The sequence below is a fragment of the Drosophila innubila genome (assembly GCF_004354385.1).
Source record: "Drosophila innubila isolate TH190305 chromosome 3R unlocalized genomic scaffold, UK_Dinn_1.0 2_E_3R, whole genome shotgun sequence".
NCBI lineage: Eukaryota > Metazoa > Arthropoda > Insecta > Diptera > Drosophilidae > Drosophila > Drosophila innubila.
The window spans coordinates 13,004,647-13,031,750 of NW_022995380.1; the positions used below are offsets into that span (position 1 = coordinate 13,004,647).

General features: G+C 39.5%; 4 protein-coding genes, 1 long non-coding RNA gene and 2 pseudogenes across 7 annotated transcripts; 2 read left to right on the forward strand and 5 right to left on the reverse strand.

Annotated features, from left to right (window-relative positions):
* The first annotated feature begins 808 nt into the window (after nt 1-808).
* Nucleotides 809-2,279, forward strand: LOC117790416. Of its 2 annotated transcripts, none has more exons than XR_004617977.1 (2): nt 809-826; nt 2,147-2,279. It is a non-coding gene; the product is annotated as an uncharacterized LOC117790416 (long non-coding RNA). The 2 variants fall into 2 exon arrangements; XR_004617976.1 differs by lacking the exon at nt 809-826 and adding an exon at nt 1,923-1,961.
* A 2,453-nt stretch (nt 2,280-4,732) lies between these two features.
* LOC117791667 (chromosomal protein D1) lies at nt 4,733-6,857 on the reverse strand. 2 transcript variants are annotated; one of them, XM_034631478.1, is made up of 3 exons: nt 6,788-6,857; nt 6,081-6,659; nt 4,733-5,873 (listed from the first exon to the last, which is right to left on the reverse strand). In XM_034631478.1, the coding sequence occupies exons 2-3, from the start codon at nt 6,508-6,510 to the stop codon at nt 5,122-5,124; spliced, it is 1,182 nt and encodes a 393-aa protein (XP_034487369.1). In that variant the 5' UTR covers nt 6,511-6,659; nt 6,788-6,857; the 3' UTR covers nt 4,733-5,121. The 2 variants fall into 2 exon arrangements, with proteins under 2 accessions (XP_034487369.1, XP_034487368.1); XM_034631477.1 differs by lacking the exon at nt 6,788-6,857 and having other exon boundaries at nt 4,733-5,041; nt 5,109-5,873; nt 6,081-6,653.
* Nucleotides 6,858-7,697: 840 nt separating this feature from the next.
* On the reverse strand, nt 7,698-9,023 carry LOC117792247 (chromosomal protein D1-like). The gene is made up of 2 exons (XM_034632305.1): nt 8,363-9,023; nt 7,698-8,044 (listed from the first exon to the last, which is right to left on the reverse strand). Exons 1-2 carry the CDS (start codon nt 8,721-8,723, stop codon nt 7,812-7,814), a joined length of 594 nt encoding a protein of 197 aa, XP_034488196.1. The 5' UTR covers nt 8,724-9,023; the 3' UTR covers nt 7,698-7,811.
* A 400-nt stretch (nt 9,024-9,423) lies between these two features.
* Nucleotides 9,424-22,779, reverse strand: LOC117792244 (major heat shock 70 kDa protein Ab-like). The gene is made up of 2 exons (XM_034632303.1): nt 20,606-22,779; nt 9,424-9,517 (listed from the first exon to the last, which is right to left on the reverse strand). The coding sequence occupies exons 1-2, from the start codon at nt 22,504-22,506 to the stop codon at nt 9,490-9,492; spliced, it is 1,929 nt and encodes a 642-aa protein (XP_034488194.1). The 5' UTR covers nt 22,507-22,779; the 3' UTR covers nt 9,424-9,489.
* On the reverse strand, nt 9,466-11,692 carry LOC117792245 (major heat shock 70 kDa protein Ab). Its single transcript, XM_034632304.1, has one exon. The coding sequence runs from the start codon at nt 11,410-11,412 to the stop codon at nt 9,490-9,492; it is 1,923 nt and encodes a 640-aa protein (XP_034488195.1). The 5' UTR covers nt 11,413-11,692; the 3' UTR covers nt 9,466-9,489.
* On the reverse strand, nt 14,922-17,242 carry LOC117792246 (annotated as a pseudogene).
* Nucleotides 22,780-24,336: 1,557 nt separating the features above from the next.
* LOC117790735 lies at nt 24,337-26,565 on the forward strand (annotated as a pseudogene).
* Nucleotides 26,566-27,104: the final 539 nt, after the last annotated feature.

Genomic DNA, 27,104 nt, shown 5'->3' on the forward strand with positions numbered 1-27,104 from the left:
TGATTTTAATTTACACGTCGTTTTAATGATGAAAATATACACAAACTGTAAAGAAAAAGGAAAAGAAATATTTTTAGTATTTAAATATTTAAAAAAAATTGTTGCATTACATCAATTAAATTTTAGATGGCGATGTATAATGCGGCTAATTGTATATAGATATTATTGATTGTTCTACATAAAGTGATCGGATCGGAAGTGAGAAAACAAGTTTTTTTAATTCTTGGTAAATTGATCATTTATCCTCATATAATTACAAAAATTCATGTTGAATAAAATGTTAAGTAAATTCAACTTATTTTGAATAATAGCGTATCATTTGAGACTATTTCATTAAAATAATACCTATAATTAAAATTTGATATTTGAAAAAAAAAAAAAAACAAAGTACTTTTTGTAGCACTGAAACCACTGTGCCAACTTTGAGCTGGTCATGGTAGAAAGACCAAGATAACACAAGGGGCAGACAGATAACCAGCTGAAGAATATATTTAACATAAGCTTAAATTTATAAGTGAGTAAAATGGAAAATAAATGCTCTGCTATTCTCATTGCGAAAACAATAACAAAGCGGAAAACGTGCAAGAGAAGACGAAGAAGAATCGACAGCGGTTGCAAAGAACAACGCGATGTCGCTGAATCATGCGCGAAAAATACGAAAAGAAAACGACAGCAACCGATGGACAGTGGCACACCATGTGCAAAAGAGATAGATGGAGTCTAAACGAAACGAAAAACAACATATAAATTAACATACATATACATAGACCAACAACAACAATCAGCCGGCAGCGGTCGCAAGATTTGAGGTTAAGTTACAAAATATGTAAGCAATCGTCCATCGTCTGTTTTTTTTTCTCTGTTGTTTATATACACGCGAGCAGGCAACCCCAGCGACAGCTTGTACACACCCTAGCTCCCTTTCCCCCCCACGACCAGCACTCTCATCTTGCCCGCAGCGCTGAGAGCGTCCAAAGCGAAGGCAAAAGACAAGTGCAGCGTGCGAAACCGCAGCGCCTAGAGGGGGCCACACACACACACTGACTCACACACACAGATCACGCATTCACTCGCACATTCAGTATAAAAACAAACATAAAGATAAACGCCAAAAAGAGACATATGAAAAACAAAAGCACGAGAACAACAGCATAAAAAAAGGAACGCACCGAGCAGAGCGATGCGCAAAGCAATCTCAAAAGGGGGTGTGGCAAGCGCAGCCAAAAATTAATAAATGTACAATCAAACCAAAAACCAGATTACATTGAATTAAAATTATAATTTTATTACATAGTTAACATAATTCTTGGCAACCAAGAACGTTCTTAGTTTGTTTATTTGCGCGTCGGCTCGGCGGCGGTAGTGACATCGACGCTCTTATTGGGAAAATTCTTGTATACAAATGCAAGGCACTATGCGAGAGAGCAGAGCAAACAAGAGAGCGAACTGAGCGAAAAAAAGAAGAAAACGAATTAAACACTGCCGTGCAAATGTAAAGAAGAAGCAAATGGCTGCCGCTGTCAAGGAAGAAAAAGATACAAGGCACGGGCGGATAATGGACAAACGCATGACGGACTGACACAATCACACACACCATCATGCTCTGGGCATTTTGCGAGCCAATCGGAAAATTTAGTTTATGTAGCTTTAAAATTGAATCCAAAACCAAATGGAAGGCACGCATAAAAGGGAGCATTTAATTGATTTTTTTACCTTCGAAGCTTGCAGAAACTTTATTTTTCGCGACTATTTATACATGTTTATATAAAAAGGCAGCCGTGTGCGTCTGACCGTCTGGATTTACATACATACACACACACACAGACGCATGCACACATAATAAATACACATGTGTTTGTATATATAACAAAATTTTTGCAGCCGCCGCAGTCGCAACAAAAAGGAATCGACGATGACAATGTAAAAAGAGGCATGCAGGCAAAACAGCACGATGTGTCTCGGTACGAAAAATTTAATATGTATAGAATTGAATAATTATTTATATGTATATATATATTTTTGGCACTTACACATGCACTTAATGACTTGGTAAACACGCGCGAAATACCCTCAGCTTGCTTATGTTATTAGCTTTGCGTGGTTTTGTGTTTAATTTAAATTATTTAAATTACAATTATTTACACAGGATGAAGAAGAATACGGCTAAGAATTCTTCGTCGTCGTCGCGAGAACGATAATAAAGCGAATGCGAATGCAAAGACACAGCGCCAGCGTCGAAAACACAAAAACCAGCAGGAGATTGCGCTCAGAGCAAAAAATCAAGAGAGAGAGAGTGATACAAGAGAGAGCATGTGCCGCTAATCAGTGTGGCCAATTTTGACAAGCGTTTTAATAACAGAACCTTAACAGTTTTTTAACAGGACGACTAGCGATGGTTGCACTGTTGCCATCTTTTTCATAGCTAGTTCTGGCTATTTTGAAAATTCGATTGCTATAAAAACTATGCACGCAAAAACAAACTAAGATGCTTTCCAGCCAAAAACAGCTATTTTCCCTTTAAAAAAGTCAAGAATATTATTAAACTTAGAAAATTTGTAATTAATCCTGGTATATTTGTAGATTGCAGTGGTTGTGATCGTCAGCAATAGTAGACTGAGTATAATTTGGAGCGGAAATAAATGCTTCCCTACTTTACTAAAGTGCGGCTAAAATAATCAATTTATTTAAAAAATTTACACCAGCGCGCGCATACACACACTCTACACACACAAAAACAAAAGAAGCGAAGAAGCAACAACAACAGCACTAGAACGAACAGCTGCTTTTGGTACAAGTGCAAAACGCCGACAGTGTTGCCACAATTCATAAATTCGATATTTTTATTAACCAGAAGAGCTTGCTTGTGGGCTTATTTATAATTGACAATACCAAAAAATATATTTAATTTATTAAAAATAACAGCAGATACAGTAGCTCAATATATAAAACATTCAAATAAAAAAGCACACAAAAATCCATAATGCTTTCGCCCACACACACACGCTCACGGCAAATGTATTGTTCTATCAGTAATGTAATTACATTTGTTATGCTTTTGTCATTTTAATAGTTCAATTAAAACATGTTAGCATAAGAATCATTTATTTCAATCGATTTTGGAGTCCGTAACAAATTTAATTAAACGCAACTCACACACACACACACTCATTTTAACTAACACTTATACACTACGACCGCCGTTGCCTATGTATTGTTTTGTTTTTGTTAGCGGCATTTTTTTGATAATTTCTGTAACTTTATATTTGTACACTCGCTTTGTATATACATGCAAAACAATGTGCTTGCAAATTTAAATAGTTCATTTGTCTTTTTTAAACATATTTTAATTCTTTATTTTACTAGCTTGCAAATTTACGCAAAACTATTTTGTTTTGACGCACAAACGAGAGAACTTTTGATTTAGCATGCGTACTATTTAAATACACGGTACATTAGAACCGAAAACTAATTGATGGTTTTTATACTATATGTAAGTAAGCAAGACACACAAAAGTTATTCACCTTAAGCTTATTTGAAAAATTTACATGTGGTATTTGTGCAACTACAATTCAGTGTTTTATTGCAGTTCTTTTAAACTAAACCCTGAACTGAACGAACGAACTAAATCCCTGATTGTAGGTCATTTAGTTCAGTGAATAAATCACAAAACAGTTTGTTCAGGAACATTCCCAATCATTTCGTTGGTTGATTTGAATTTCCATCACATCTCGCCAGATTAATATATTTAAATTTGAATAAAATCAAAATCAATCAAATCAAAAGTCAGTAAAATGTTTGATAACAGATATAAAAATTAAAGCCTAAATTAAATTCTGTTTCGTTCATCAAAAATTGAACCGCTACAATTGAACTACAGTTTGGTTCTAGAGTTGCCAACTTTACCCTAGATATAAATTTAGCAAAATAATTTATTACAAAATCTAATCAAAAATAAAAAACAAATTTTACGATGATTAAAATTTATCTTTACAATTTATAATAGTATATATAATTAATGAAATTAATAAATGGCTAACGAACTTTAAACTTTTTTTTTTAAAAGTTAAGCTTAATTTTGTCTAATTTCTGAATTTTAATTTTTTATTGAGTTTTTTGCATTTTAAAATTGCATTTTTTGAACGTCTGTTCTGCTCATTTTGGTTCTGTAACAAGACTCAATTGGCACTGTTAGCATTGTGTTTTGGAGCGCAATTTAAATTTTTTCAGTTTTTAGCAATAATTTGTCAAAAATTGAACAATTTAATGAACATTTTTAAATTGAAATAAGATACAACAAAGCTGAATTTTTTTAAGAATGCTGCGAGTTCGTTGTGCCTGAGCGGGAGAAGTTGGGTAGCTAAGTTTAATTTAATTAAATCCATAAGTGCGAAAAAACCTGGGTGAATTTTCATGTTGATACATTTTGAGCCAGCAATCTTTTTAAGATTTGCGTTTATTAAGACTACTTTTACAATAGAAAAATTTGGGTTTGTGAAAAATGGAAAAAAAAATATATGTTTGCCCTTCATTATATTAACAAAACTGTGCTTATAAAGCTGGAAAAAATAAGTTAGTTGGAAGTTTTAAAGTTCAATAATATTGGTTATGTCTATTCAAGAAATCATACTTTATTTATATAGCCAGTAAAAAATCATTGGTTAGATATATCTATATCAAATTTATTATTTTTTCTGTTATAATTATGTATAATTGAATAAAGTCCATGAATTAGATTTGTTTTCACAAATTTTCTACAATGATATTATGTTTTTATATTATGTATTTAAGCCAAATTATGTCGAGCTTTAACCAATACAATAAAATAATGGAATAGAATACAATTTTTGTTTTGGAATTACAAGTGCAGTAAACGGGGGAAGGGAAAGCAGAAGACATCCGGAAATTAGCCATATTGAAATAATAATCAATTGGGGTGTTGAAAAGATTCAAAGATTTTGTTGCTGGAATTCGATTGGATTACTGTCGTTACACCCCGTTAATGAAGTCGGTTACCAGTTGTGGGTAATGGTAAAAGGTTGCCTATTTTATAGGATGGGACTTTGTTAGCATTTTCCGTTTCTGTTGATGTGTACTTGTTACTTTTTACTTAATTATTAAAATTAGGCATCTGCCAAAGATGGTTCATCGGAGATACACTCAATGGATTCGCTGTTATCATGTCCAGCATCGCCTTCGTCTTCTTCAGCATTTCCCGGTGAGTTGTCCTTTTTCGGATCCGATTTGGAAACCTTGTGGGGTGTCTGCTTGACTGCCTCCTCAGAGATATTGTCGCCGCCGCTGCTGTCTCCGTCCTCATCAGCGTCACCGCCGTTGGCGTCCTTATTCCCCGACTCCTTTGGACGACCACGTCCACGTTTCTTCGACACATTCAAATTGGACTCGTCATCCAGTTCGGTAGCTGAATCATGCTCCATGGCATCATCATTCAGCTGGGAGCTAGGAGATTTCTTGGGCCGTCCACGGGACTTGGCTGACGATGAAGTCTTACTGTTGTCCGACAATGATGGACGTCCCCGTTTCTTTGGAGTAGACATTACTGTCACTTCCTCATCCTCGCCATATACATCCTCGTGCTCAGACTCATCCTCCTGCTCCTCAGCGTCCTTGGCAGCAACGTTGAGATTCGTACTATTTGCTTTTGGCCGTCCACGCGGTCGACCCGATGGCACATACGGAGCAGCCGCCTTGTTGTTTAAGGCTGGACGTCCTCGCTTCTTAGGTGGTGGCACATCGCCAGACTCAATCTTCTTAGGGCGTCCGACACCGCGGCCAGAGCGTGAAATGTTCAAGTTAACAGCGCCAGTTGACGGACGTCCCACTGGACGTCGTTCCTCTTCCTCATCATCATCATCTATGAAACGAAACATGCGTTTATATTACATTAAAAATTCAAGCAAAAAATGTTTAAATAAATAAATATATACTATTTAAATATAAATGATAAAGCTAGTTGTTCGAAAGTGTTTTCTAAATATGCATATATGTATTGTCAATACTGTCAATACTTTTGTACCTACTGTACCTACTCAATGGCTGTAGAACTGTTATTGGCACTTACCCTCATCCTCGTCACTGGGCTGATGCTTACGCGGTCTGCCCAACTTGCGGCGCTTGGCGGGCGATGATTTTTGTTGCCTCTTCTTTTTTGGTTTGTCCTCATACGAATCGGCATCGTTATCATCATCGCTCCCGCTGTTCTCACGCACGGTGATTGGTTCTTTCCGTGGACGCCCGCGTCCCTTGCCAGTGCTTGTTATTTTGATTGGTTGCTCGCCGTTGACCTCGTCCAGCTCATTGTGGTCAATATCCTCATTATCGCTGGATACTGCTGCGGCTACCGTTGGCGGCCTGCCGCGTCCCTTGGCCTTGCTTGGACGCCCGCGCTTCTTGGGTATTGTCTCGATGGGACTGCCTGCTGCCGGAGCAGCTCCAGTAGTTCCCCCCTTTGGAGGGCGTCCACGTTTTTTGACTACTGCAATGTCCTCCATTGTGGTTTTAAGAGTCGTGAAATCGGCGTCTTTTTGATACACAAAATTCTGTATTTTTTTTTTATCGAAATCGAAATGACGCCTCCGTTTCGTCCTTGCGTTTTTTTTTTTATCGCTTTGGCTTCTTTTTTTGTCAATTATAAAATGCGGTGATAAAATAAATGAATAAAATTAAAACGATTGCCAATAAAAAATTGTCACTGCAATTTTCTCTAGTTCTTTTTTCTTATATTTATTAATAAATTATAAGTTTTTTTTGCACAATAACTTCAATTACCTCTTGCGAATGGCAGACACGCACTAAAGTAGCTTCCAAATGAAAATAGACTGCGGCGTTTATTTGCTTCTCACTTAATTTTCTCGTACAATGCCTATCGATAAGTGTACACACTGTCACTGAGATCGACAAAAAATAAAGTAAAGATTTTCTTGCAAAAAAATTTAAAATGCTCTGCATTCACGACGATTTTTTTTTTATATTTGTAATAATCCATATCTTGTTTATTTTAAAAAAGCATGTATACATTGATTTCGTTTTTATGCCGGCCGGCACAAGTATGTGTTATCGAAGTTAGCGCTGCCAACTTATTGCATGGGCTATCGATAGGTTCGTGAAGAAATCCGCCAATATAACTTTTTAAATTAAAAAGGTAGCAAATGTTTTGAAACCAATCCAAAAATAAGTTCCAGCAGTTCTGCTTTAAAAAATAAATTATTGATTTTTACCAGAGTTGAATCACTACATTTACTGAAATAATGAAATAACTCATAGCTCATTTAACAAACAAAGATGTTGAAAACAATAAATTAGCATTATACTTACCACAATTTTTAAAATAACTAGTATATTGAAAACTAATATGTTACAGCTTTAATATAATGTTATTCAGAGAGAATTTTCAGTTTGCTTATTGCATAAATTTAATTATGTTTTATTATCTCATTTCATATTATTTTATTTATAGATTGGGTCGAAAAAACAGATTCCAATATGGGCATTTTCGTAGCCAAAAATTGTAGGAGAAACACGTTCATCATACTTATTTAATCTATTTACACGTTATTAAATAATCACGCGTGTTAGATAAGGGATTGATATTAAAAAAGTCATAGTAACATTTTGCCAATTTAGACCTATTGTAAAAGGGTGTTTTTCAGTTTCTGTCAAGGACAAAAAAGGCATTTGGTATTATTTATGTACATTAATGCTATATTTATGTGTACTTATATGTATACTAATACATTATTGATGAATTCGCTTATCTAAATTTTTCCTCGATAGGGTATGAATATTTAACTATTTAAGCTTCCTTGGGTGCAACTTCGATACTCGTTTTATTTATTTTTGGGCGTCCACGCGGTCGACCTGTTGGCACATAATAAGGATTAACCTTTTTTTCTGAAGCTGGCTGATTTTTTTTTGGACGCCCGACTTTACGTCCAATACGCCCGATGTTCCATTTAAAAGCGCCAGTTGACGGACGTCCCACTGGGCGTCGCTCCTCATTCTCCTGCTTCTTCTCCGCGTTGTCATCTGTGACAAATAATAAATATTATTATAAATCTGTTTCGAAAATGTTTTCTAAATATACGTACAAATAAAAAATGTACACAATTTTGATTGCCGAAAATAAATATTTTTTATGGCTTATTTTATTTCCAATTTTATTAATCTTGTCCTTAGAACTAGTTTAAAAACAAATAAATAATTTTCATGAAAATTAACTAATAAAATAAAAAAAAACAAATAACTATGTGAATTTGTATTTTGTCAAAATCCTAACTTTATATGTTAAAACATCGGTACCTACTGTACCTACTTAATATCTTTACTACAGTTATTAGGACTTACCCTCATGTTCGTCACTGTCACCGACAGGCGATGATTTTGTTTGCTTCTTCTTTTGTAGTTTGTTCTCAGGTAAATCGGCATCATTATCATCATCGCTCCCGCAGATCTTACGCACGGTGATCGGTTCTTTACGTGGACGTCCGCGTCCCTTGCCAGTGCTGGTTACTTTGATTGGTTGCTCGCCGTTGACCTCGTCCAGCTCATTGGCTACCCTTGGCGGCCTGCCGCGTCCTTTGGCCTTGCTTGGACGCCCGCGCATTTTGGGTATAGTCTCGATGGGGCTGCTTGCTGCGGGGGCAGCTCCAGTAGTTCCCCCCTTTGAAGGGCGTCCACGTTTTTTGGGTACAGCAATATCCACCATTATAGATTGCTGCGCTCGTCGCTTTTGACGTATTTTAAATTAGCAAAACAACTTTTTTTTGTTATAGAAATTATATATAGAAATTACGTTTTCCCTTCTGCGTGTTTCATACGATTTTATTCTTTGCAATCACCAATTCAATCAGCACTTTTTATGTTAAATTTTCTGAATATTAACAAACTTAGCTATTTTCGGGTCATCAATTATGTTTTGAAGAATGAACTAAATTTCCTTCAGCATAAAAATGGTCTTCCGCGTCTGTTTGCTTTTCATTTATCTACAAATTCGATTTATGATGCAACGCTGTAAATGTTATCGATACACCTTAAAATACAATTTATATTAGGAAGTGTTTAAGTTGCATTACGTCTGCGGCACTTTTTTACTATATCTATAATTTATATATTTTTCATTCAAGCAATTAAAAGCCGTCACACATTTCTGGATTATTTTATTCCCCATAAGTACTAAATGTTATCGAGGCTAGCTTGCTAATTTATTTAAGTGTATCGTAATCGAAAAGTGCGGTAAGAAGGCGCCAAAAAGAAGTTTAAATTTTGTATGATGATTTTAAATATAGCACAGATAAGACTTTTTAATTTATGTTTTGAAATAAATAAAGTTTTTTATTTGATCTATAATTTTTTTCTAACTTAGGAATAGTTAAACAGAAAGTTAACTTAATTTTAGATTTAAATTAAAATAATTATTTATATAGCGTAATCAGTCTAAACGAAATTTCTAAATTTTGGACCTAGGAATACTTTTAATCTACTTCCTCCACAGTGGGTCCGTAGCCGGCGCCACCACCGAAACCGCCTGCCTGCTGGCCACAGTTCTGATTGCCCTGTGGCTGTCCCTGCTGGTGCATCTTGGTCATAATGGGAGAGCAGTGCTGAGTGAGCTCCTTCAGTTTATATTCAAACTCCTCCTTTTCGGCTGTTGTGTTGGAGTCCAGCCACTTGATAGTCTCGTTACATTTCTCCAACACTGACGACTTATCGCTCTCGGTCAACTTGTCGGGACTGGCCTGGTCGACAGCCTGCTTCACACCGAATACGTATCCCTCAAGGCTGTTGCGAGCCGATATGCGCTGGCGCTGTTTCTCATCTTCATCTGCATATTGCTCAGCCTCATTTACCATGCGGTCTATCTCTGCCTGGGAGAGGCGGCCCTTGTCGTTCTTAATGGTAATGTTCTTGGCCTTTCCCGTGCTCATCTCCTTAGCTGTCACGTTCAATATGCCGTTGGCGTCCATGTCGAAGGTGACCTCGATCTGGGGTGTGCCGCGCGGTGCAGGCGGTATGCCAGACAGATCAAAGGTGCCCAGAGCGTTGTTGTCTCGAGTGAGAGCGCGTTCGCCCTCGAAAACTTGAATGGACACTCCAGGCTGGTTATCCGCGTAGGTTGAGAAGGTCTTGGTCTGTTTGCACGGTATGCGGCAGTTGCGTTCAATTAATTTGGTCATGACTCCGCCGGCAGTCTCGATACCCAGAGAAAGAGGTGTTACGTCCACCAGGAGAACGTCCTGGATCTTGCCGCTCTGGTCACCGCTAAGTATGGCCGCTTGAACGGCGGCACCATAGGCCACCGCCTCGTCGGGATTGATGGAAAGGTTGAGGCTCTTGCCGCCAAAGAACTGCTGCAACAGGTTCTGCACCTTTGGAATGCGCGTCGAGCCGCCGACAAGTACAATGTCGTGGATCTGCTGCTTGTCCATCTTAGCATCGTTGAGCGCCTTCTCCACTGGCGCCAGTGTGTTGCGGAACAAATCAGCGCAGAGCTCCTCGAAGCGAGCACGGCTCACCTTCGTGTAGAAATCATGGCCCTCGAACAAAGCATCTATCTCAATAGTGGCCTCTGTGCTCGATGACAGCGTCCGTTTGGCTCTCTCTGCCGCGGTGCGCAGGCGGCGAAGAGCCCGAGGATTCGATCGCAGATCCTTCTTATACTTGCGCTTGAACTCCTCTGCCAAATGAGTGACCAGTCGGTTGTCGAAGTCCTCGCCTCCCAAGTGTGTGTCTCCAGCCGTCGACCGCACCTCAAATAAGGAGCCCTCGTCAATGGTTAATATAGAGACATCGAAGGTGCCTCCGCCCAGATCAAAGATGAGCACATTTCGCTCCCCCTTGAGATTCTTGTCCAACCCATAGGCCAGAGCTGCTGCCGTCGGCTCATTGATGATCCTAAGCACGTTGAGGCCAGCGATGTGACCAGCGTCTTTGGTCGCCTGCCGCTGCGAATCGTTGAAATAGGCAGGAACTGTGATCACCGCGTCCGTGACGCTCTGCCCGAGGTACGCTTCGGCAGTCTCCTTCATTTTCACCAGCACCATCGAGCTGATCTCCTCCGGAGCGAAGCGCTTCTGCTCTCCCTTGAACTCGACGCCAATCTTGGGCTTGCCTCCATCGCTCAACACCTTGAAGGGCCAGTGCTTGATGTCGTCCGCAATCTTCGGATCGTCGTACTTGCGCCCAATCAGACGCTTTGCGTCAAAAACTGTGTTCTTCGGGTTCATCGCCACCTGATTTTTGGCCGCATCTCCAATCAGACGTTCCGAATCCGTGAAAGCCACATAGCTGGGCGTCGTCCGGTTGCCCTGATCATTGGCGATAATCTCCACCTTGCCATGTTGATAGACTCCCACGCAGGAGAACGTGGTGCCCAAATCTATACCAATTGCTGGCATTCTGTATTATGTTGTTCCTTTTTACGGATGTGAGCCAAGTATTTAATAGTTAATACCAAAATCTCTTCCTCTCTTGAACTTCAATTGTGTAATTTGTTTAAACTTTTTTTACTTTGACTTTACTTTTGATTAAGTTTTTATATTTATACTGTTTTACTTTTTAGTAGTTTTAGCTTTAACAGCTAGTCGCTTGTGTTTCTGTTTTGCTTTTGCTTTTGCTTGTGATGTTATCACTTTGCTTGTTTGAATTGTACTGAGCCAAAGAGAAACTACCGCCGCTATTTATACTCCAGCGCTCTCTTCTCGAATTTTCTAGACGCGCTCTTCTCGAAGCCCAGCAACTGTCTCGTACTTTCGATGTGAGCGCGAGAGAGACAGCAGATGTGTTCAAGGCAATGAGTTGCTGAGAGCATTAAATACAAAGAGCGGTATTTTCTGTAGTTTATGTACATGCGTACATACATACATACATACGTGCAAAATTCAATTGTTTGAGTTTTCTAGAAAACTCTGTTATCATTGCCAGTGAGCGAGAATTAACTAGAGTAATTCTTGACCTACCGCAACAGTTGATGCTCTATTTATGGCTCGAGAACTTTCACAAGCCTTTTAATATATTGAATGAATTGAACATCTTATTTTAATAATTTTCTATTTATAAACGAGTCTATTTTACTTTGTTATTATTTGCGAGTGTAAATGTTGACTTGGTCTGCTACTTTTAGCATATCAACAAATCATAAATAGTTTATGTGTGGCACACAGGGGTCAGTTAATTTTATATATTCAGATCCGTCTGTCCTGCTGTCCGTCCGTCTATATAAATATTTATGTAGGTCTCAGAAGCGTTAAGAGCTAGGACACCAAACTTGGCATGTAGGTTCCTCTATACTGCAAGAAGACGAAGTTGTTTTTTTTTACTGTTTTTTTATTTTTTATTATTATCAGATAACTATATCAAAGATGTAGTTGCAAAAGGAACGATTGGTCGAAAATCAAGGTATTGTATGAAAATTTGTTTTTTTTTCTCAGATATCTCAACCAATCGTTCAAATCGGACCTCTATATCATATAGCTGTCATAATAGCTTTGGTCGAGAATCAAGATCTAGCAGGAAAAAGTTTTTGTTTTTTTAAATATCTTAACAAAACTTGCAGCATATGTTAGTTTTTTTTGAGATATTTTAACAAATCTGATCAAATTTGGTTCAAATCGGTTCGGTATATCATAATCTGCCATAGAAGAGACAGCATGACAGACGGATCTGACTATATCGATTCGGCTGTTAATACTGATCAAGAATATATTTATATTTATATATTTATTTATTTGTTTCCTAGTGTTAAAAGTAAAAAATTTTACTTATAAATAATTACACAAGTCACTACATTGAATATTTCGAATGTTAAAGTACAATACTATTATTAATGATAACTAAGGGTATTCACATAGATTCTTGTATCTTAACTCTAATGTTTCTCATATTTTAGATTAAATTATGTTAATATTTAATATTTAGATCCGCTAAATATTTAATTGATTTGTAGGTGTGTAGTAAGTCTGTCTCTAAAATGTGATATAAAATTAATAGACCCCCCTTGCTGGTTGAAATAAGCTGTGTTCCAAACGTAATCTATTTATGATTTCTTAATATGCTTAAAGTAGCCGACCAAGTCAACATTTACACTCGCAAATAATAATAAAGTCAAATAGACTCGTTTGTAAATAGAAAATTATTAAGAATAAGATGTACTTTCATTCAATAAATTTTAAGGCGTGTGAAATTTCTGGAACCATAAAAAGAGCAGCCACTGTTGCGGTAGGTCAAGAATTATTCTAGTTCATTCTCGCTCTCACTGGCAATGATAACAGAGCTTTCTAGAAAACCCAAGCAATTGTATGTATGTATGTACAGAAAAAACAGAAAATGCCGCTCTTAATTTTTAACTCTCTCAGCTTAAAAACATCTGCTGTCTCTCTCGCGCTCACATCGAAAGTACGAGACAGTTGCTGGGCTTCAAAAAGAGCGCGTCAAGAAACCGACTGGGAGTTTTATGATACTGACTATCCCACAAAAAAAACCTCTACACGAGGTAAAAGTCTAGTGACTAAAGCAATTTCTAGCCCCAAAATTTCTGATATCCAATTTTGTGAGGAACAAAATTCAGTTTATTTTTTGCAATTGCTTTTGCTTTTGACATTGTAACTTTATCATTAATGCAGGCGGATAGAAAAGTATGTAAATTTATTAGTTGAAATTCTTTCATATTTAAAAATAAAAATCGTCTAAAAAAAAACTAAACGGTCTGGCAACACTGGATATTGCAACGCAAAACAAATCAAAACTGTCTATCAGCACTGGTTATTTGTGCAACGCAAATCTGTCAGCTATACACTCTCAACCTCTGGCTGCTACGCCTGCCTTGATGCTGCTTTGCTCTCTTAATACTTATTAAAAAATATATAATCAGCTAACAGGTAATATCTTCCAAGCCCCGCAGCCAAACCTTTAATGTTTTATAAACCCAAAAACTCAAAAATTTATGTTCTACAACATACTAAAATTTAATAAAAATCGTTAGAGCCGTTTTGTCATAAATCGCCAAAATGTAAGCTAAAAAACTTATTTCACCTGTAAAATGATACCTGAGTACTTTAGATAAAAAATGTAAAGGTAAGCCTTAAAGACCTTTAACACATCTTTCCAATGATATTTAGGAAATATCTGTAGCTTCTATGGTTTAAAAACTGTTGAGGTTTCACTTTTAGCGGGATTTATCGTTTTCCCGCTAATCAAGCGGTTTTTTCAAAAAGTCGTAGAAAAAACATTTCTGGATTTTCGAAAAAAAAATAAATCCCTATCATTACATCTAAGCTTCTTTAGCGCTTTGATGCAAACGGATAAACAGACAACAAACTTTTTATTTCATTTTGAGAAGTCCACTAAAATTTTTAAATTTATTTATCTTTTGAATCAGTTATTGGATTTGGGTGAGGTATCAATCGACGCGTATTTTTAATAAGAATTTAAAAAAAATCAAAAATTTTTACCAAAAGGCCCCATTAGATGCAATCATTTAAATTTTTTCCCTCCCACTTACACCCCCACATCTCATGAACCAAGTGGGTTAGTATGGATTTTAGTATGCCATTTTGTAAGTGAACTAAACTTTTTGATCGGTATATAACTCGATCTGATCGGAGAGTCATAGCAAATTTTCCAAATTAGCTGTATATATTGCTAGTCGCCTTTCGCAACCTTCGTGCTGCTTTTGTCACTAGCGCGAACTGCCGTCCGCAGTAATACGAAACGTTATATGGATCTGCCTCAGTTCAATGAGGCAATTCATTATTCATTTACTTGATTATAATTCATAGATTCGGCAAAAATTTAATAAAATTATAATAATATAAAATGCCCCGTTTCCTTTCCTAAAATGATATTAAAAGGCTATTGGATTTATGTTTTAAAAATAAATAAAGTTTTTTATTTGATCTATAATTTTTTTCTAACTTAGGAATAGTTTCACAGAAAATTACACTTAATTTTAGGTTTAAATTAAAATAATTATTTATATAGCGTAATCAGTCTAAACGAAATTTCTAAATTTTGGATCCGGGAATACTTTTAATCAACTTCCTCCACAGTGGGTCCGTAGCCGGTGCCACCACCGAAACCGCCTGCCTGCTGGCCACAGTTCTGATTGCCCTGTGGCTGTCCCTGCTGGTGCATCTTGGTCATAATGGGAGAGCAGTGCTGAGTGAGCTCCTTCAGTTTATATTCAAACTCCTCCTTTTCGGCTGTTGTGTTGGAGTCCAGCCACTTGATAGTCTCGTTACATTTCTCCAACACTGACGACTTATCGCTCTCGGTCAACTTGTCGGGACTGGCCTGGTCGACAGCCTGCTTCACACCGAATACGTATCCCTCAAGGCTGTTGCGAGCCGATATGCGCTGGCGCTGTTTCTCATCTTCATCTGCATATTGCTCAGCCTCATTTACCATGCGGTCTATCTCTGCCTGGGAGAGGCGGCCCTTGTCGTTCTTAATGGTAATGTTCTTGGCCTTTCCCGTGCTCATCTCCTTAGCTGTCACGTTCAATATGCCGTTGGCGTCCATGTCGAAGGTGACCTCGATCTGGGGTGTGCCGCGCGGTGCAGGCGGTATGCCAGACAGATCAAAGGTGCCCAGAGCGTTGTTGTCTCGAGTGAGAGCGCGTTCGCCCTCGAAAACTTGAATGGACACTCCAGGCTGGTTATCCGCGTAGGTTGAGAAGGTCTTGGTCTGTTTGCACGGTATGCGGCAGTTGCGTTCAATTAATTTGGTCATGACTCCGCCGGCAGTCTCGATACCCAGAGAAAGAGGTGTTACGTCCACCAGGAGAACGTCCTGGATCTTGCCGCTCTGGTCACCGCTAAGTATGGCCGCTTGAACGGCGGCACCATAGGCCACCGCCTCGTCGGGATTGATGGAAAGGTTGAGGCTCTTGCCGCCAAAGAACTGCTGCAACAGGTTCTGCACCTTTGGAATGCGCGTCGAGCCGCCGACAAGTACAATGTCGTGGATCTGCTGCTTGTCCATCTTAGCATCGTTGAGCGCCTTCTCCACTGGCGCCAGTGTGTTGCGGAACAAATCAGCGCAGAGCTCCTCGAAGCGAGCACGGCTCACCTTCGTGTAGAAATCATGGCCCTCGAACAAAGCATCTATCTCAATAGTGGCCTCTGTGCTCGATGACAGCGTCCGTTTGGCTCTCTCTGCCGCGGTGCGCAGGCGGCGAAGAGCCCGAGGATTCGATCGCAGATCCTTCTTATACTTGCGCTTGAACTCCTCTGCCAAATGAGTGACCAGTCGGTTGTCGAAGTCCTCGCCTCCCAAGTGTGTCTCCAGCCGTCGACCGCACCTCAAATAAGGAGCCCTCGTCAATGGTTAATATAGAGACATCGAAGGTGCCTCCGCCCAGATCAAAGATGAGCACATTTCGCTCCCCCTTGAGATTCTTGTCCAACCCATAGGCCAGAGCTGCTGCCGTCGGCTCATTGATGATCCTAAGCACGTTGAGGCCAGCGATGTGACCAGCGTCTTTGGTCGCCTGCCGCTGCGAATCGTTGAAATAGGCAGGAACTGTGATCACCGCGTCCGTGACGCTCTGCCCGAGGTACGCTTCGGCAGTCTCCTTCATTTTCACCAGCACCATCGAGCTGATCTCCTCCGGAGCGAAGCGCTTCTGCTCTCCCTTGAACTCGACGCCAATCTTGGGCTTGCCTCCATCGCTCAACACCTTGAAGGGCCAGTGCTTGATGTCGTCCGCAATCTTCGGATCGTCGTACTTGCGCCCAATCAGACGCTTTGCGTCAAACAACTGTGTTCTTCGGGTTCATCGCCACCTGATTTTTGGCCGCATCTCCAATCAGACGTTCCGAATCCGTGAAAGCCACATAGCTGGGCGTCGTCCGGTTGCCCTGATCATTGGCGATAATCTCCACCTTGCCATGTTGATAGACTCCCACGCAGGAGAACGTGGTGCCCAAATCTATACCAATTGCTGGCATTCTGTATTATGTTGTTCCTTTTTACGGATGTGAGCCAAGTATTTAATAGTTAATACCAAAATCTCTTCCTCTCTTGAACTTCAATTGTGTAATTTGTTTAAACTTTTTTTACTTTGACTTTACTTTTGATTAAGTTTTTATATTTATACTGTTTTACTTTTTAGTAGTTTTAGCTTTAACAGCTAGTCGCTTGTGTTTCTGTTTTGCTTTTGCTTTTGCTTGTGATGTTATCACTTTGCTTGTTTGAATTGTACTGAGCCAAAGAGAAACTACCGCCGCTATTTATACTCCAGCGCTCTCTTCTCGAATTTTCTAGACGCGCTCTTCTCGAAGCCCAGCAACTGTCTCGTACTTTCGATGTGAGCGCGAGAGAGACAGCAGATGTGTTCAAGGCAATGAGTTGCTGAGAGCATTAAATACAAAGAGCGGTATTTTCTGTAGTTTATGTACATGCGTACATACATACATACATACGTGCAAAATTCAATTGTTTGAGTTTTCTAGAAAACTCTGTTATCATTGCCAGTGAGAGCGAGAATTAACTAGAGTAATTCTTGACCTACCGCAACAGTTGATGCTCTATTTATGGCTCGAGAACTTTCACAAGCCTTTTAATATATTGAATGAATTGAACATCTTATTTTTAATAATTTTCTATTTATAAACGAGTCTATTTTACTTTGTTATTATTTGCGAGTGTAAATGTTGACTTGGTCTGCTACTTTTAGCATATCAACAAATCATAAATAGTTTATGTGTGGCACACAGGGGTCAGTTAATTTTATATATTCAGATCCGTCTGTCCTGCTGTCCGTCCGTCTATATAAATATTTATGTAGGTCTCAGAAGCGTTAAGAGCTAGGACACCAAACTTGGCATGTAGGTTCCTCTATACTGCAAGAAGACGAAGTTGTTTTTTTTTACTGTTTTTTTATTTTTTATTATTATCAGATAACTATATCAAAGATGTAGTTGCAAAAGGAACGATTGGTCGAAAATCAAGGTATTGTATGAAAAATTTGTTTTTTTTTTCTCAGATATCTCAACCAATCGTTCAAATCGGACCTCTATATCATATAGCTGTCATAATAGCTTTGGTCGAGAATCAAGATCTAGCAGGAAAAAGTTTTTGTTTTTTTAAATATCTTAACAAAACTTGCAGCATATGTTAGTTTTTTTTGAGATATTTTAACAAATCTGATCAAATTTGGTTCAAATCGGTTCGGTATATCATAATCTGCCATAGAAGAGACAGCATGACAGACGGATCTGACTATATCGATTCGGCTGTTAATACTGATCAAGAATATATTTATATTTATATATTTATTTATTTGTTTCCTAGTGTTAAAAGTAAAAAAATTTTACTTATAAATAATTACACAAGTCACTACATTGAATATTTCGAATGTTAAAGTACAATACTATTATTAATGATAACTAAGGGTATTCACATAGATTCTTGTATCTTAACTCTAATGTTTCTCATATTTTAGATTAAATTATGTTAATATTTAATATTTAGATCCGCTAAATATTTAATTGATTTGTAGGTGTGTAGTAAGTCTGTCTCTAAAATGTGATATAAAATTAATAGACCCCCCTTGCTGGTTGAAATAAGCTGTGTTCCAAACGTAATCTATTTATGATTTCTTAATATGCTTAAAGTAGCCGACCAAGTCAACATTTACACTCGCAAATAATAATAAAGTCAAATAGACTCGTTTGTAAATAGAAAATTATTAAGAATAAGATGTACTTTCATTCAATAAATTTTAAGGCGTGTGAAATTTCTGGAACCATAAAAAGAGCAGCCACTGTTGCGGTAGGTCAAGAATTATTCTAGTTCATTCTCGCTCTCACTGGCAATGATAACAGAGCTTTCTAGAAAACCCAAGCAATTGTATGTATGTATGTACAGAAAAAACAGAAAATGCCGCTCTTAATTTTTAACTCTCTCAGCTTAAAAACATCTGCTGTCTCTCTCGCGCTCACATCGAAAGTACGAGACAGTTGCTGGGCTTCAAAAAGAGCGCGTCAAGAAACCGACTGGGAGTTTTATGATACTGACTATCCCACAAAAAAAACCTCTACACGAGGTAAAAGTCTAGTGACTAAAGCAATTTCTAGCCCCAAAATTTCTGATATCCAATTTTGTGAGGAACAAAATTCAGTTTATTTTTTGCAATTGCTTTTGCTTTTGACATTGTAACTTTATCATTAATGCAGGCGGATAGAAAAGTATGTAAATTTATTAGTTGAAATTCTTTCATATTTAAAAATAAAAATCGTCTAAAAAAAAACTAAACGGTCTGGCAACACTGGATATTGCAACGCAAAACAAATCAAAACTGTCTATCAGCACTGGTTATTTGTGCAACGCAAATCTGTCAGCTATACACTCTCAACCTCTGGCTGCTACGCCTGCCTTGATGCTGCTTTGCTCTCTTAATACTTATTAAAAAATATATAATCAGCTAACAGGTAATATCTTCCAAGCCCCGCAGCCAAACCTTTTATGTTTTATAAACCCAAAACTCAAAATTTATGTTCTACAACATACTAAAATTTAATAAAATCGTTAGAGCCGTTTTGTCATAAATCATAAAATGTAAGCTAAAAAACTTATTTCACCTGTAAAATGATACCTGAGTACTTTAGATAAAAAATGTAAAGGTAAGCCTTAAAGACCTTTAACACATCTTTCCAATGATATTTAGGAAATATCTGTAGCTTCTATGGTTTAAAACTGTTGAGGTTTCACTTTTAGCAGGATTTATCGTTTTCCCTAATCAAGCGGTTTTTCAAAAGTCGTAGAAAAACATTTCTGGATTTTCGAAAAAAAAAAAATCCCTATCATTACATCTAAGCTTCTTTAGCGCTTTGATGCAAACGGATAAACAGACAACAAACTTTTTATTTCATTTTGAGAAGTCCACTAAAATTTTTAAATTTATTTATCTTTTGAATCAGTTATTGGATTTGGGTGAGGTATCAATCGACGCGTATTTTTAATAAGAATTTAAAAAAAATCAAAAATTTTTACCAAAAGGCCCCATTAGATGCAATCATTTAAATTTTTTCCCTCCACTTACACCCCACATCTCATGAACCAAGTGGGTTAGTATGGATTTTAGTATGCCATTTTGTAAGTGAACTAAACTTTTTGATCGGTATATAACTCGATCTGATCGGAGAGTCATAGCAAATTTTCCAAATTAGCTGTATATATTGCTAGTCGCCTTTCGCAACCTTCGTGCTGCTTTTGTCACTAGCGCGAACTGCCGTCCGCAGTAATACGAAACGTTATATGGATCTGCCTCAGTTCAATGAGGCAATTCATTATTCATTTACTTGATTATAATTCATAGATTCGGCAAAAATTTAATAAAATTATAATAATATAAAATGCCCCGTTTCCTTTCCTAAAATGATATTAAAAGGCTATTGGATTTATGTTTTAAAAATAAATAAAGTTTTTTATTTGATCTATAATTTTTTTCTAACTTAGGAATAGTTTCACAGAAAATTACACTTAATTTTAGGTTTAAATTAAAATAATTATTTATATAGCGTAATCAGTCTAAACGAAATTTCTAAATTTTGGATCCGGGAATACTTTTAATCAACTTCCTCCACAGTGGGTCCGTAGCCGGTGCCACCACCGAAACCGCCTGCCTGCTGGCCACAGTTCTGATTGCCCTGTGGCTGTCCCTGCTGGTGCATCTTGGTCATAATGGGAGAGCAGTGCTGAGTGAGCTCCTTCAGTTTATATTCAAACTCCTCCTTTTCGGCTGTTGTGTTGGAGTCCAGCCACTTGATAGTCTCGTTACATTTCTCCAACACTGACGACTTATCGCTCTCGGTCAACTTGTCGGGACTGGCCTGGTCGACAGCCTGCTTCACACCGAATACGTATCCCTCAAGGCTGTTGCGAGCCGATATGCGCTGGCGCTGTTTCTCATCTTCATCTGCATATTGCTCAGCCTCATTTACCATGCGGTCTATCTCTGCCTGGGAGAGGCGGCCCTTGTCGTTCTTAATGGTAATGTTCTTGGCCTTTCCCGTGCTCATCTCCTTGGCTGTCACGTTCAATATGCCGTTGGCGTCCATGTCGAAGGTGACCTCGATCTGGGGAATGCCGCGCGGTGCAGGCGGTATGCCAGACAGATCAAAGGTGCCCAGAGCGTTGTTGTCTCGAGTGAGAGCGCGTTCGCCCTCGAAAACTTGAATGGACACTCCAGGCTGGTTATCCGCGTAGGTTGAGAACGTCTTGGTCTGTTTGCACGGTATGCGGCAGTTGCGTTCAATTAATTTGGTCATGACTCCGCCGGCAGTCTCGATACCCAGAGAAAGAGGTGTTACGTCCACCAGGAGAACGTCCTGGATCTTGCCGCTCTGGTCACCGCTAAGTATGGCCGCTTGAACGGCGGCACCATAGGCCACCGCCTCGTCGGGATTGATGGAAAGGTTGAGGCTCTTGCCGCCAAAGAACTGCTGCAACAGGTTCTGCACCTTTGGAATGCGCGTCGAGCCGCCGACAAGTACAATGTCGTGGATCTGCTGCTTGTCCATCTTAGCATCGTTGAGCGCCTTCTCCACTGGCGCCAGTGTGTTGCGGAACAAATCAGCGCAGAGCTCCTCGAAGCGAGCACGGCTCACCTTCGTGTAGAAATCATGGCCCTCGAACAAAGCATCTATCTCAATAGTGGCCTCTGTGCTCGATGACAGCGTCCGTTTGGCTCTCTCTGCCGCGGTGCGCAGGCGGCGAAGAGCCCGAGGATTCGATCGCAGATCCTTCTTATACTTGCGCTTGAACTCCTCTGCCAAATGAGTGACCAGTCGGTTGTCGAAGTCCTCGCCTCCCAAGTGTGTGTCTCCAGCCGTCGACCGCACCTCAAATAAGGAGCCCTCGTCAATGGTTAATATAGAGACATCGAAGGTGCCTCCGCCCAGATCAAAGATGAGCACATTTCGCTCCCCCTTGAGATTCTTGTCCAACCCATAGGCCAGAGCTGCTGCCGTCGGCTCATTGATGATCCTAAGCACGTTGAGGCCAGCGATGTGACCAGCGTCTTTGGTCGCCTGCCGCTGCGAATCGTTGAAATAGGCAGGAACTGTGATCACCGCGTCCGTGACGCTCTGCCCGAGGTACGCTTCGGCAGTCTCCTTCATTTTCACCAGCACCATCGAGCTGATCTCCTCCGGAGCGAAGCGCTTCTGCTCTCCCTTGAACTCGACGCCAATCTTGGGCTTGCCTCCATCGCTCAACACCTTGAAGGGCCAGTGCTTGATGTCGTCCGCAATCTTCGGATCGTCGTACTTGCGCCCAATCAGACGCTTTGCGTCAAAAACTGTGTTCTTCGGGTTCATCGCCACCTGATTTTTGGCCGCATCTCCAATCAGACGTTCCGAATCCGTGAAAGCCACATAGCTGGGCGTCGTCCGGTTGCCCTGATCATTGGCGATAATCTCCACCTTGCCATGTTGATAGACTCCCACGCAGGAGAACGTGGTGCCCAAATCTATACCAATTGCTGGCATTCTGTTTTATGTTGTTCCTTACGGATGTGAGCCAAGTATTTAATAGTTAATACCAAAATCTCTTCCTCTCTTGAACTTCAATTGTGTAATTTGTTTAAACTTTTTTTACTTTGACTTTACTTTTGTTTAAGTTTTTATATTTATACTGATTTACTTTTTAGTAGTTTTAGCTTTAACAGCTAGTCGCTTGTGTTTCTGTTTTGCTTTTGCTTTTGCTTGTGATGTTCTCACTTTGCTTGTTTGAATTGTACTGAGCCAAAGAGAAACTACCGCCGCTATTTATACTCCAGCGCTCTCTTCTCGAACTTTCTCTGTCTCGTACTTTCAATGTGAGCGCGAGAGAGACAGCAGATGTTTTTAAGCTGAGAGAGTTAAAAATTAAGAGCGGCGTTTTCTGTTTTCTTGTACATACATACATACAATTGCTTGGGTTTTCTAGAAAACTCTGTTATCATTACCAGTGAGAGCGAGAATGAACTAGAATAATTCTTGACCTACCGCAACAGTGACTGCTCTTTTTATGGTTCCAGAAATTTCACACGCCTTTAAATTTATTGAATGAAAGTACATCTTATTCTTAATAATTTTCTATTTATAAACGAGTCTATTTGACTTTATTATTATTTGCGAGTGTAAATGTTGACTTGGTCGGCTACTTTTAGCATATCAAGAAATCATAAATAGATTACGTTTGGAACACAGCTTATTTCAACCAGCAAGGGGGGGTCTATTAATTTTATATCACATTTTAGAGACAGACTTACTACACACCTACAAATCAATTAAATAATTAGCGGATCTAAATATTAAATATTAACATAATTCAATCTAAAATATGAAAAACATTAGAGTTAAGATACAAGAATCTATGTGAATACCCTTAGTTATCATATTGTACTTTAACATTCGAAATATTCAATGTAGTGACTTGTGTAATTATTTATAAGTAAAATTTTCTAATTTGTTAAAATATCTCATAAAAACTAATATATGCTTCAAGTTTTGTTAAGATATTTATATATATATATGATATAGAGGTCCGATTTGAACCAAATTCGGTCGTAGATGCATATACTGTCCGATTGGTTGAGATATCTGAAAAAAAAAAACCAAATTTTTCATACAATACCTTGAATTTCGACCAATCGTTCCTTTTGCAACTACATCTTTAATAGTTATCTGATCCAATAAAAAAAAACAACTTCGTCTTCTTGCAGTATAGAGGAACCTACATGTCAAGTTTGGTGTCCTAGCTCTTAACGTTTCTGAGACCTACATAAATATTTATATAGACAGACGGACAGCAGGACAGACGGATCTGAATATATAAAATTAACTGACCCCTGTGTGCCACACATAAACTATTTTTGATTTCTTGATATGATAAAAAGTAGCCGACCAAGTCAACATTTACACTCGCAAATAATAACAAAGTAAAATAGACTCGTTTATAAATAGAAAATTATTAAAAATAAGATGTTCAATTCATTCAATATATTAAAAGGCTTGTGAAAGTTCTCGAGCCATAAATAGAGCATCAACTGTTGCGGTAGGTCAAGAATTATTCAAGTTAATTCTCGCTCTCACTGGCAATGATAACAGAGTTTTCTAGAAAACTCAAACAATTGAATTTTGCACGTATGTATGTATGTATGTACGCATGTATATAAACTACAGAAAATACCGCTCTTTGTATTTAATGCTCTCAGCAACTCATTGCCTTGAACACATCTGCTGTCTCTCTCGCGCTGACATCGAAAGTACGAGACAGTTGCTGGGCTTCGAGAAGAGCGCGTCTAGAAAATTCGAGAAGAGAGCGCTGGAGTATAAATAGCGGCGGTAGTTTCTCTTTGGCTCAGTACAATTCAAACAAGCAAAGTGATAACATCACAAGCAAAAGCAAAAGCAAAACAGAAACACAAGCGACTAGCTGTTAAAGCTAAAACTACTACAAAGTAAATCAGTATAAATATAAAAACTTAAACAAAAGTAAAGTCAAAGTAAAAAAAGTTTAAACAAATTACACAATTGAAGTTCAAGAGAGGAAGAGATTTTGGTATTAACTATTAAATACTTGGCTCACATCCGTAAGGAACAACATAAAACAGAATGCCAGCAATTGGTATAGATTTGGGCACCACGTTCTCCTGCGTGGGAGTCTATCAACATGGCAAGGTGGAGATTATCGCCAATGATCAGGGCAACCGGACGACGCCCAGCTATGTGGCTTTCACGGATTCGGAACGTCTGATTGGAGATGCGGCCAAAAATCAGGTGGCGATGAACCCGAAGAACACAGTTTTTGACGCAAAGCGTCTGATTGGGCGCAAGTACGACGATCCGAAGATTGCGGACGACATCAAGCACTGGCCCTTCAAGGTGTTGAGCGATGGAGGCAAGCCCAAGATTGGCGTCGAGTTCAAGGGAGAGCAGAAGCGCTTCGCTCCGGAGGAGATCAGCTCGATGGTGCTGGTGAAAATGAAGGAGACTGCCGAAGCGTACCTCGGGCAGAGCGTCACGGACGCGGTGATCACAGTTCCTGCCTATTTCAACGATTCGCAGCGGCAGGCGACCAAAGACGCTGGTCACATCGCTGGCCTCAACGTGCTTAGGATCATCAATGAGCCGACGGCAGCAGCTCTGGCCTATGGGTTGGACAAGAATCTCAAGGGGGGAGCGAAATGTGCTCATCTTTGATCTGGGCGGAGGCACCTTCGATGTCTCTATATTAACCATTGACGAGGGCTCCTTATTTGAGGTGCGGTCGACGGCTGGAGACACACACTTGGGAGGCGAGGACTTCGACAACCGACTGGTCACTCATTTGGCAGAGGAGTTCAAGCGCAAGTATAAGAAGGATCTGCGATCGAATCCTCGGGCTCTTCGCCGCCTGCGCACCGCGGCAGAGAGAGCCAAACGGACGCTGTCATCGAGCACAGAGGCCACTATTGAGATAGATGCTTTGTTCGAGGGCCATGATTTCTACACGAAGGTGAGCCGTGCTCGCTTCGAGGAGCTCTGCGCTGATTTGTTCCGCAACACACTGGCGCCAGTGGAGAAGGCGCTCAACGATGCTAAGATGGACAAGCAGCAGATCCACGACATTGTACTTGTCGGCGGCTCGACGCGCATTCCAAAGGTGCAGAACCTGTTGCAGCAGTTCTTTGGCGGCAAGAGCCTCAACCTTTCCATCAATCCCGACGAGGCGGTGGCCTATGGTGCCGCCGTTCAAGCGGCCATACTTAGCGGTGACCAGAGCGGCAAGATCCAGGACGTTCTCCTGGTGGACGTAACACCTCTTTCTCTGGGTATCGAGACTGCCGGCGGAGTCATGACCAAATTAATTGAACGCAACTGCCGCATACCGTGCAAACAGACCAAGACCTTCTCAACCTACGCGGTTGAGTGTCCAGCCTGGAGTGTCCATTCAAGTTTTCGAGGGCGAACGCGCTCTCACTCGAGACAACAACGCTCTGGGCACCTTTGATCTGTCTGGCATACCGCCTGCACCGCGCGGCACACCCCAGATCGAGGTCACCTTCGACATGGACGCCAACGGCATATTGAACGTGACAGCTAAGGAGATGAGCACGGAAAGGCCAAGAACATTACCATTAAGAACGACAAGGGCCGCCTCTCCCAGGCAGAGATAGACCGCATGGTAAATGAGGCTGAGCAATATGCAGATGAAGATGAGAAACAGCGCCAGCGCATATCGGCTCGCAACAGCCTTGAGGGATACGTATTCGGTGTGAAGCAGGCTGTCGACCAGGCCAGTCCCGACAAGTTGACCGAGAGCGATAAGTCGTCAGTGTTGGAGAAATGTAACGAGACTATCAAGTGGCTGGACTCCAACACAACAGCCGAAAAGGAGGAGTTTGAATATAAACTGAAGGAGCTCACTCAGCACTGCTCTCCCATTATGACCAAGATGCACCAGCAGGGACAGCCACAGGGCAATCAGAACTGTGGCCAGCAGGCAGGCGGTTTCGGTGGTGGCGCCGGCTACGGACCCACTGTGGAGGAAGTTGATTAAAAGTATTCCCGGATCCAAAATTTAGAAATTTCGTTTAGACTGATTACGCTATATAAACAATTTTAATTTTAACCTAAAATTAAGTGTAATTTTCTGTGAAACTATTCCTAAGTTAGAAAAAAATTATAGATCAAATAAAAAACTTATTTATTTATTTTTAAAACATAAATCCAATAGCCTTTTAATATCATTTTAGGAAAGGAAACGGGGCATTTGAAATAATTATAATGTTATTCATTTTTTTCCGAATCTATGAACCATAAACAAGTAAATGAAAAATGAATAATGAATTTTGTTTTGTTATATTTGCTTCAGCCAAAGGTTTATTGTTTATTTGATTTGTTGTTTAGCTTTCTGTTATTTTCGATTTTTTCATTCTTTATAAACTCATTTAAATATACATATATTGCAAATTGATTACCGATTATTAGGAGATATACAATTGTTTATATATAATAATTAAAACCTATGAAATTAATTAATGGCCAGCACGAACAGCATAAGTTGTAGGTTTGGGCTTTGTGAGGGATAGGACACGTCGTGGGATGGATATATGTATATA

What these genes read in the sequence shown, in the direction of transcription:
- LOC117792244 (XM_034632303.1), bottom strand. Translation starts at nt 22,506, where the DNA reads ATGCCAGCAATTGGTATAGATTTGGGCACCACGTTCTCCTGCGTGGGA. An exon ending in GGTGGCACCGGCTACGGACC is followed by an intron (nt 9,518 to 20,605) that starts CACTGTGGAGGA and finishes TGGCGCCGGCTA; the next exon opens with CGGACCCACTGTGGAGGAAG.
- LOC117792247 (XM_034632305.1), bottom strand. Translation starts at nt 8,723, where the DNA reads ATGGTGGATATTGCTGTACCCAAAAAACGTGGACGCCCTTCAAAGGGG. An exon ending in TGACAGTGACGAACATGAGG is followed by an intron (nt 8,045 to 8,362) that starts GTAAGTCCTAAT and finishes TATTTGTCACAG; the next exon opens with ATGACAACGCGGAGAAGAAG.
- LOC117791667 (XM_034631478.1), bottom strand. Translation starts at nt 6,510, where the DNA reads ATGGAGGACATTGCAGTAGTCAAAAAACGTGGACGCCCTCCAAAGGGG. An exon ending in GCCCAGTGACGAGGATGAGG is followed by an intron (nt 5,874 to 6,080) that starts GTAAGTGCCAAT and finishes TTCGTTTCATAG; the next exon opens with ATGATGATGATGAGGAAGAG.
- LOC117792245 (XM_034632304.1), bottom strand. Translation starts at nt 11,412, where the DNA reads ATGCCAGCAATTGGTATAGATTTGGGCACCACGTTCTCCTGCGTGGGA.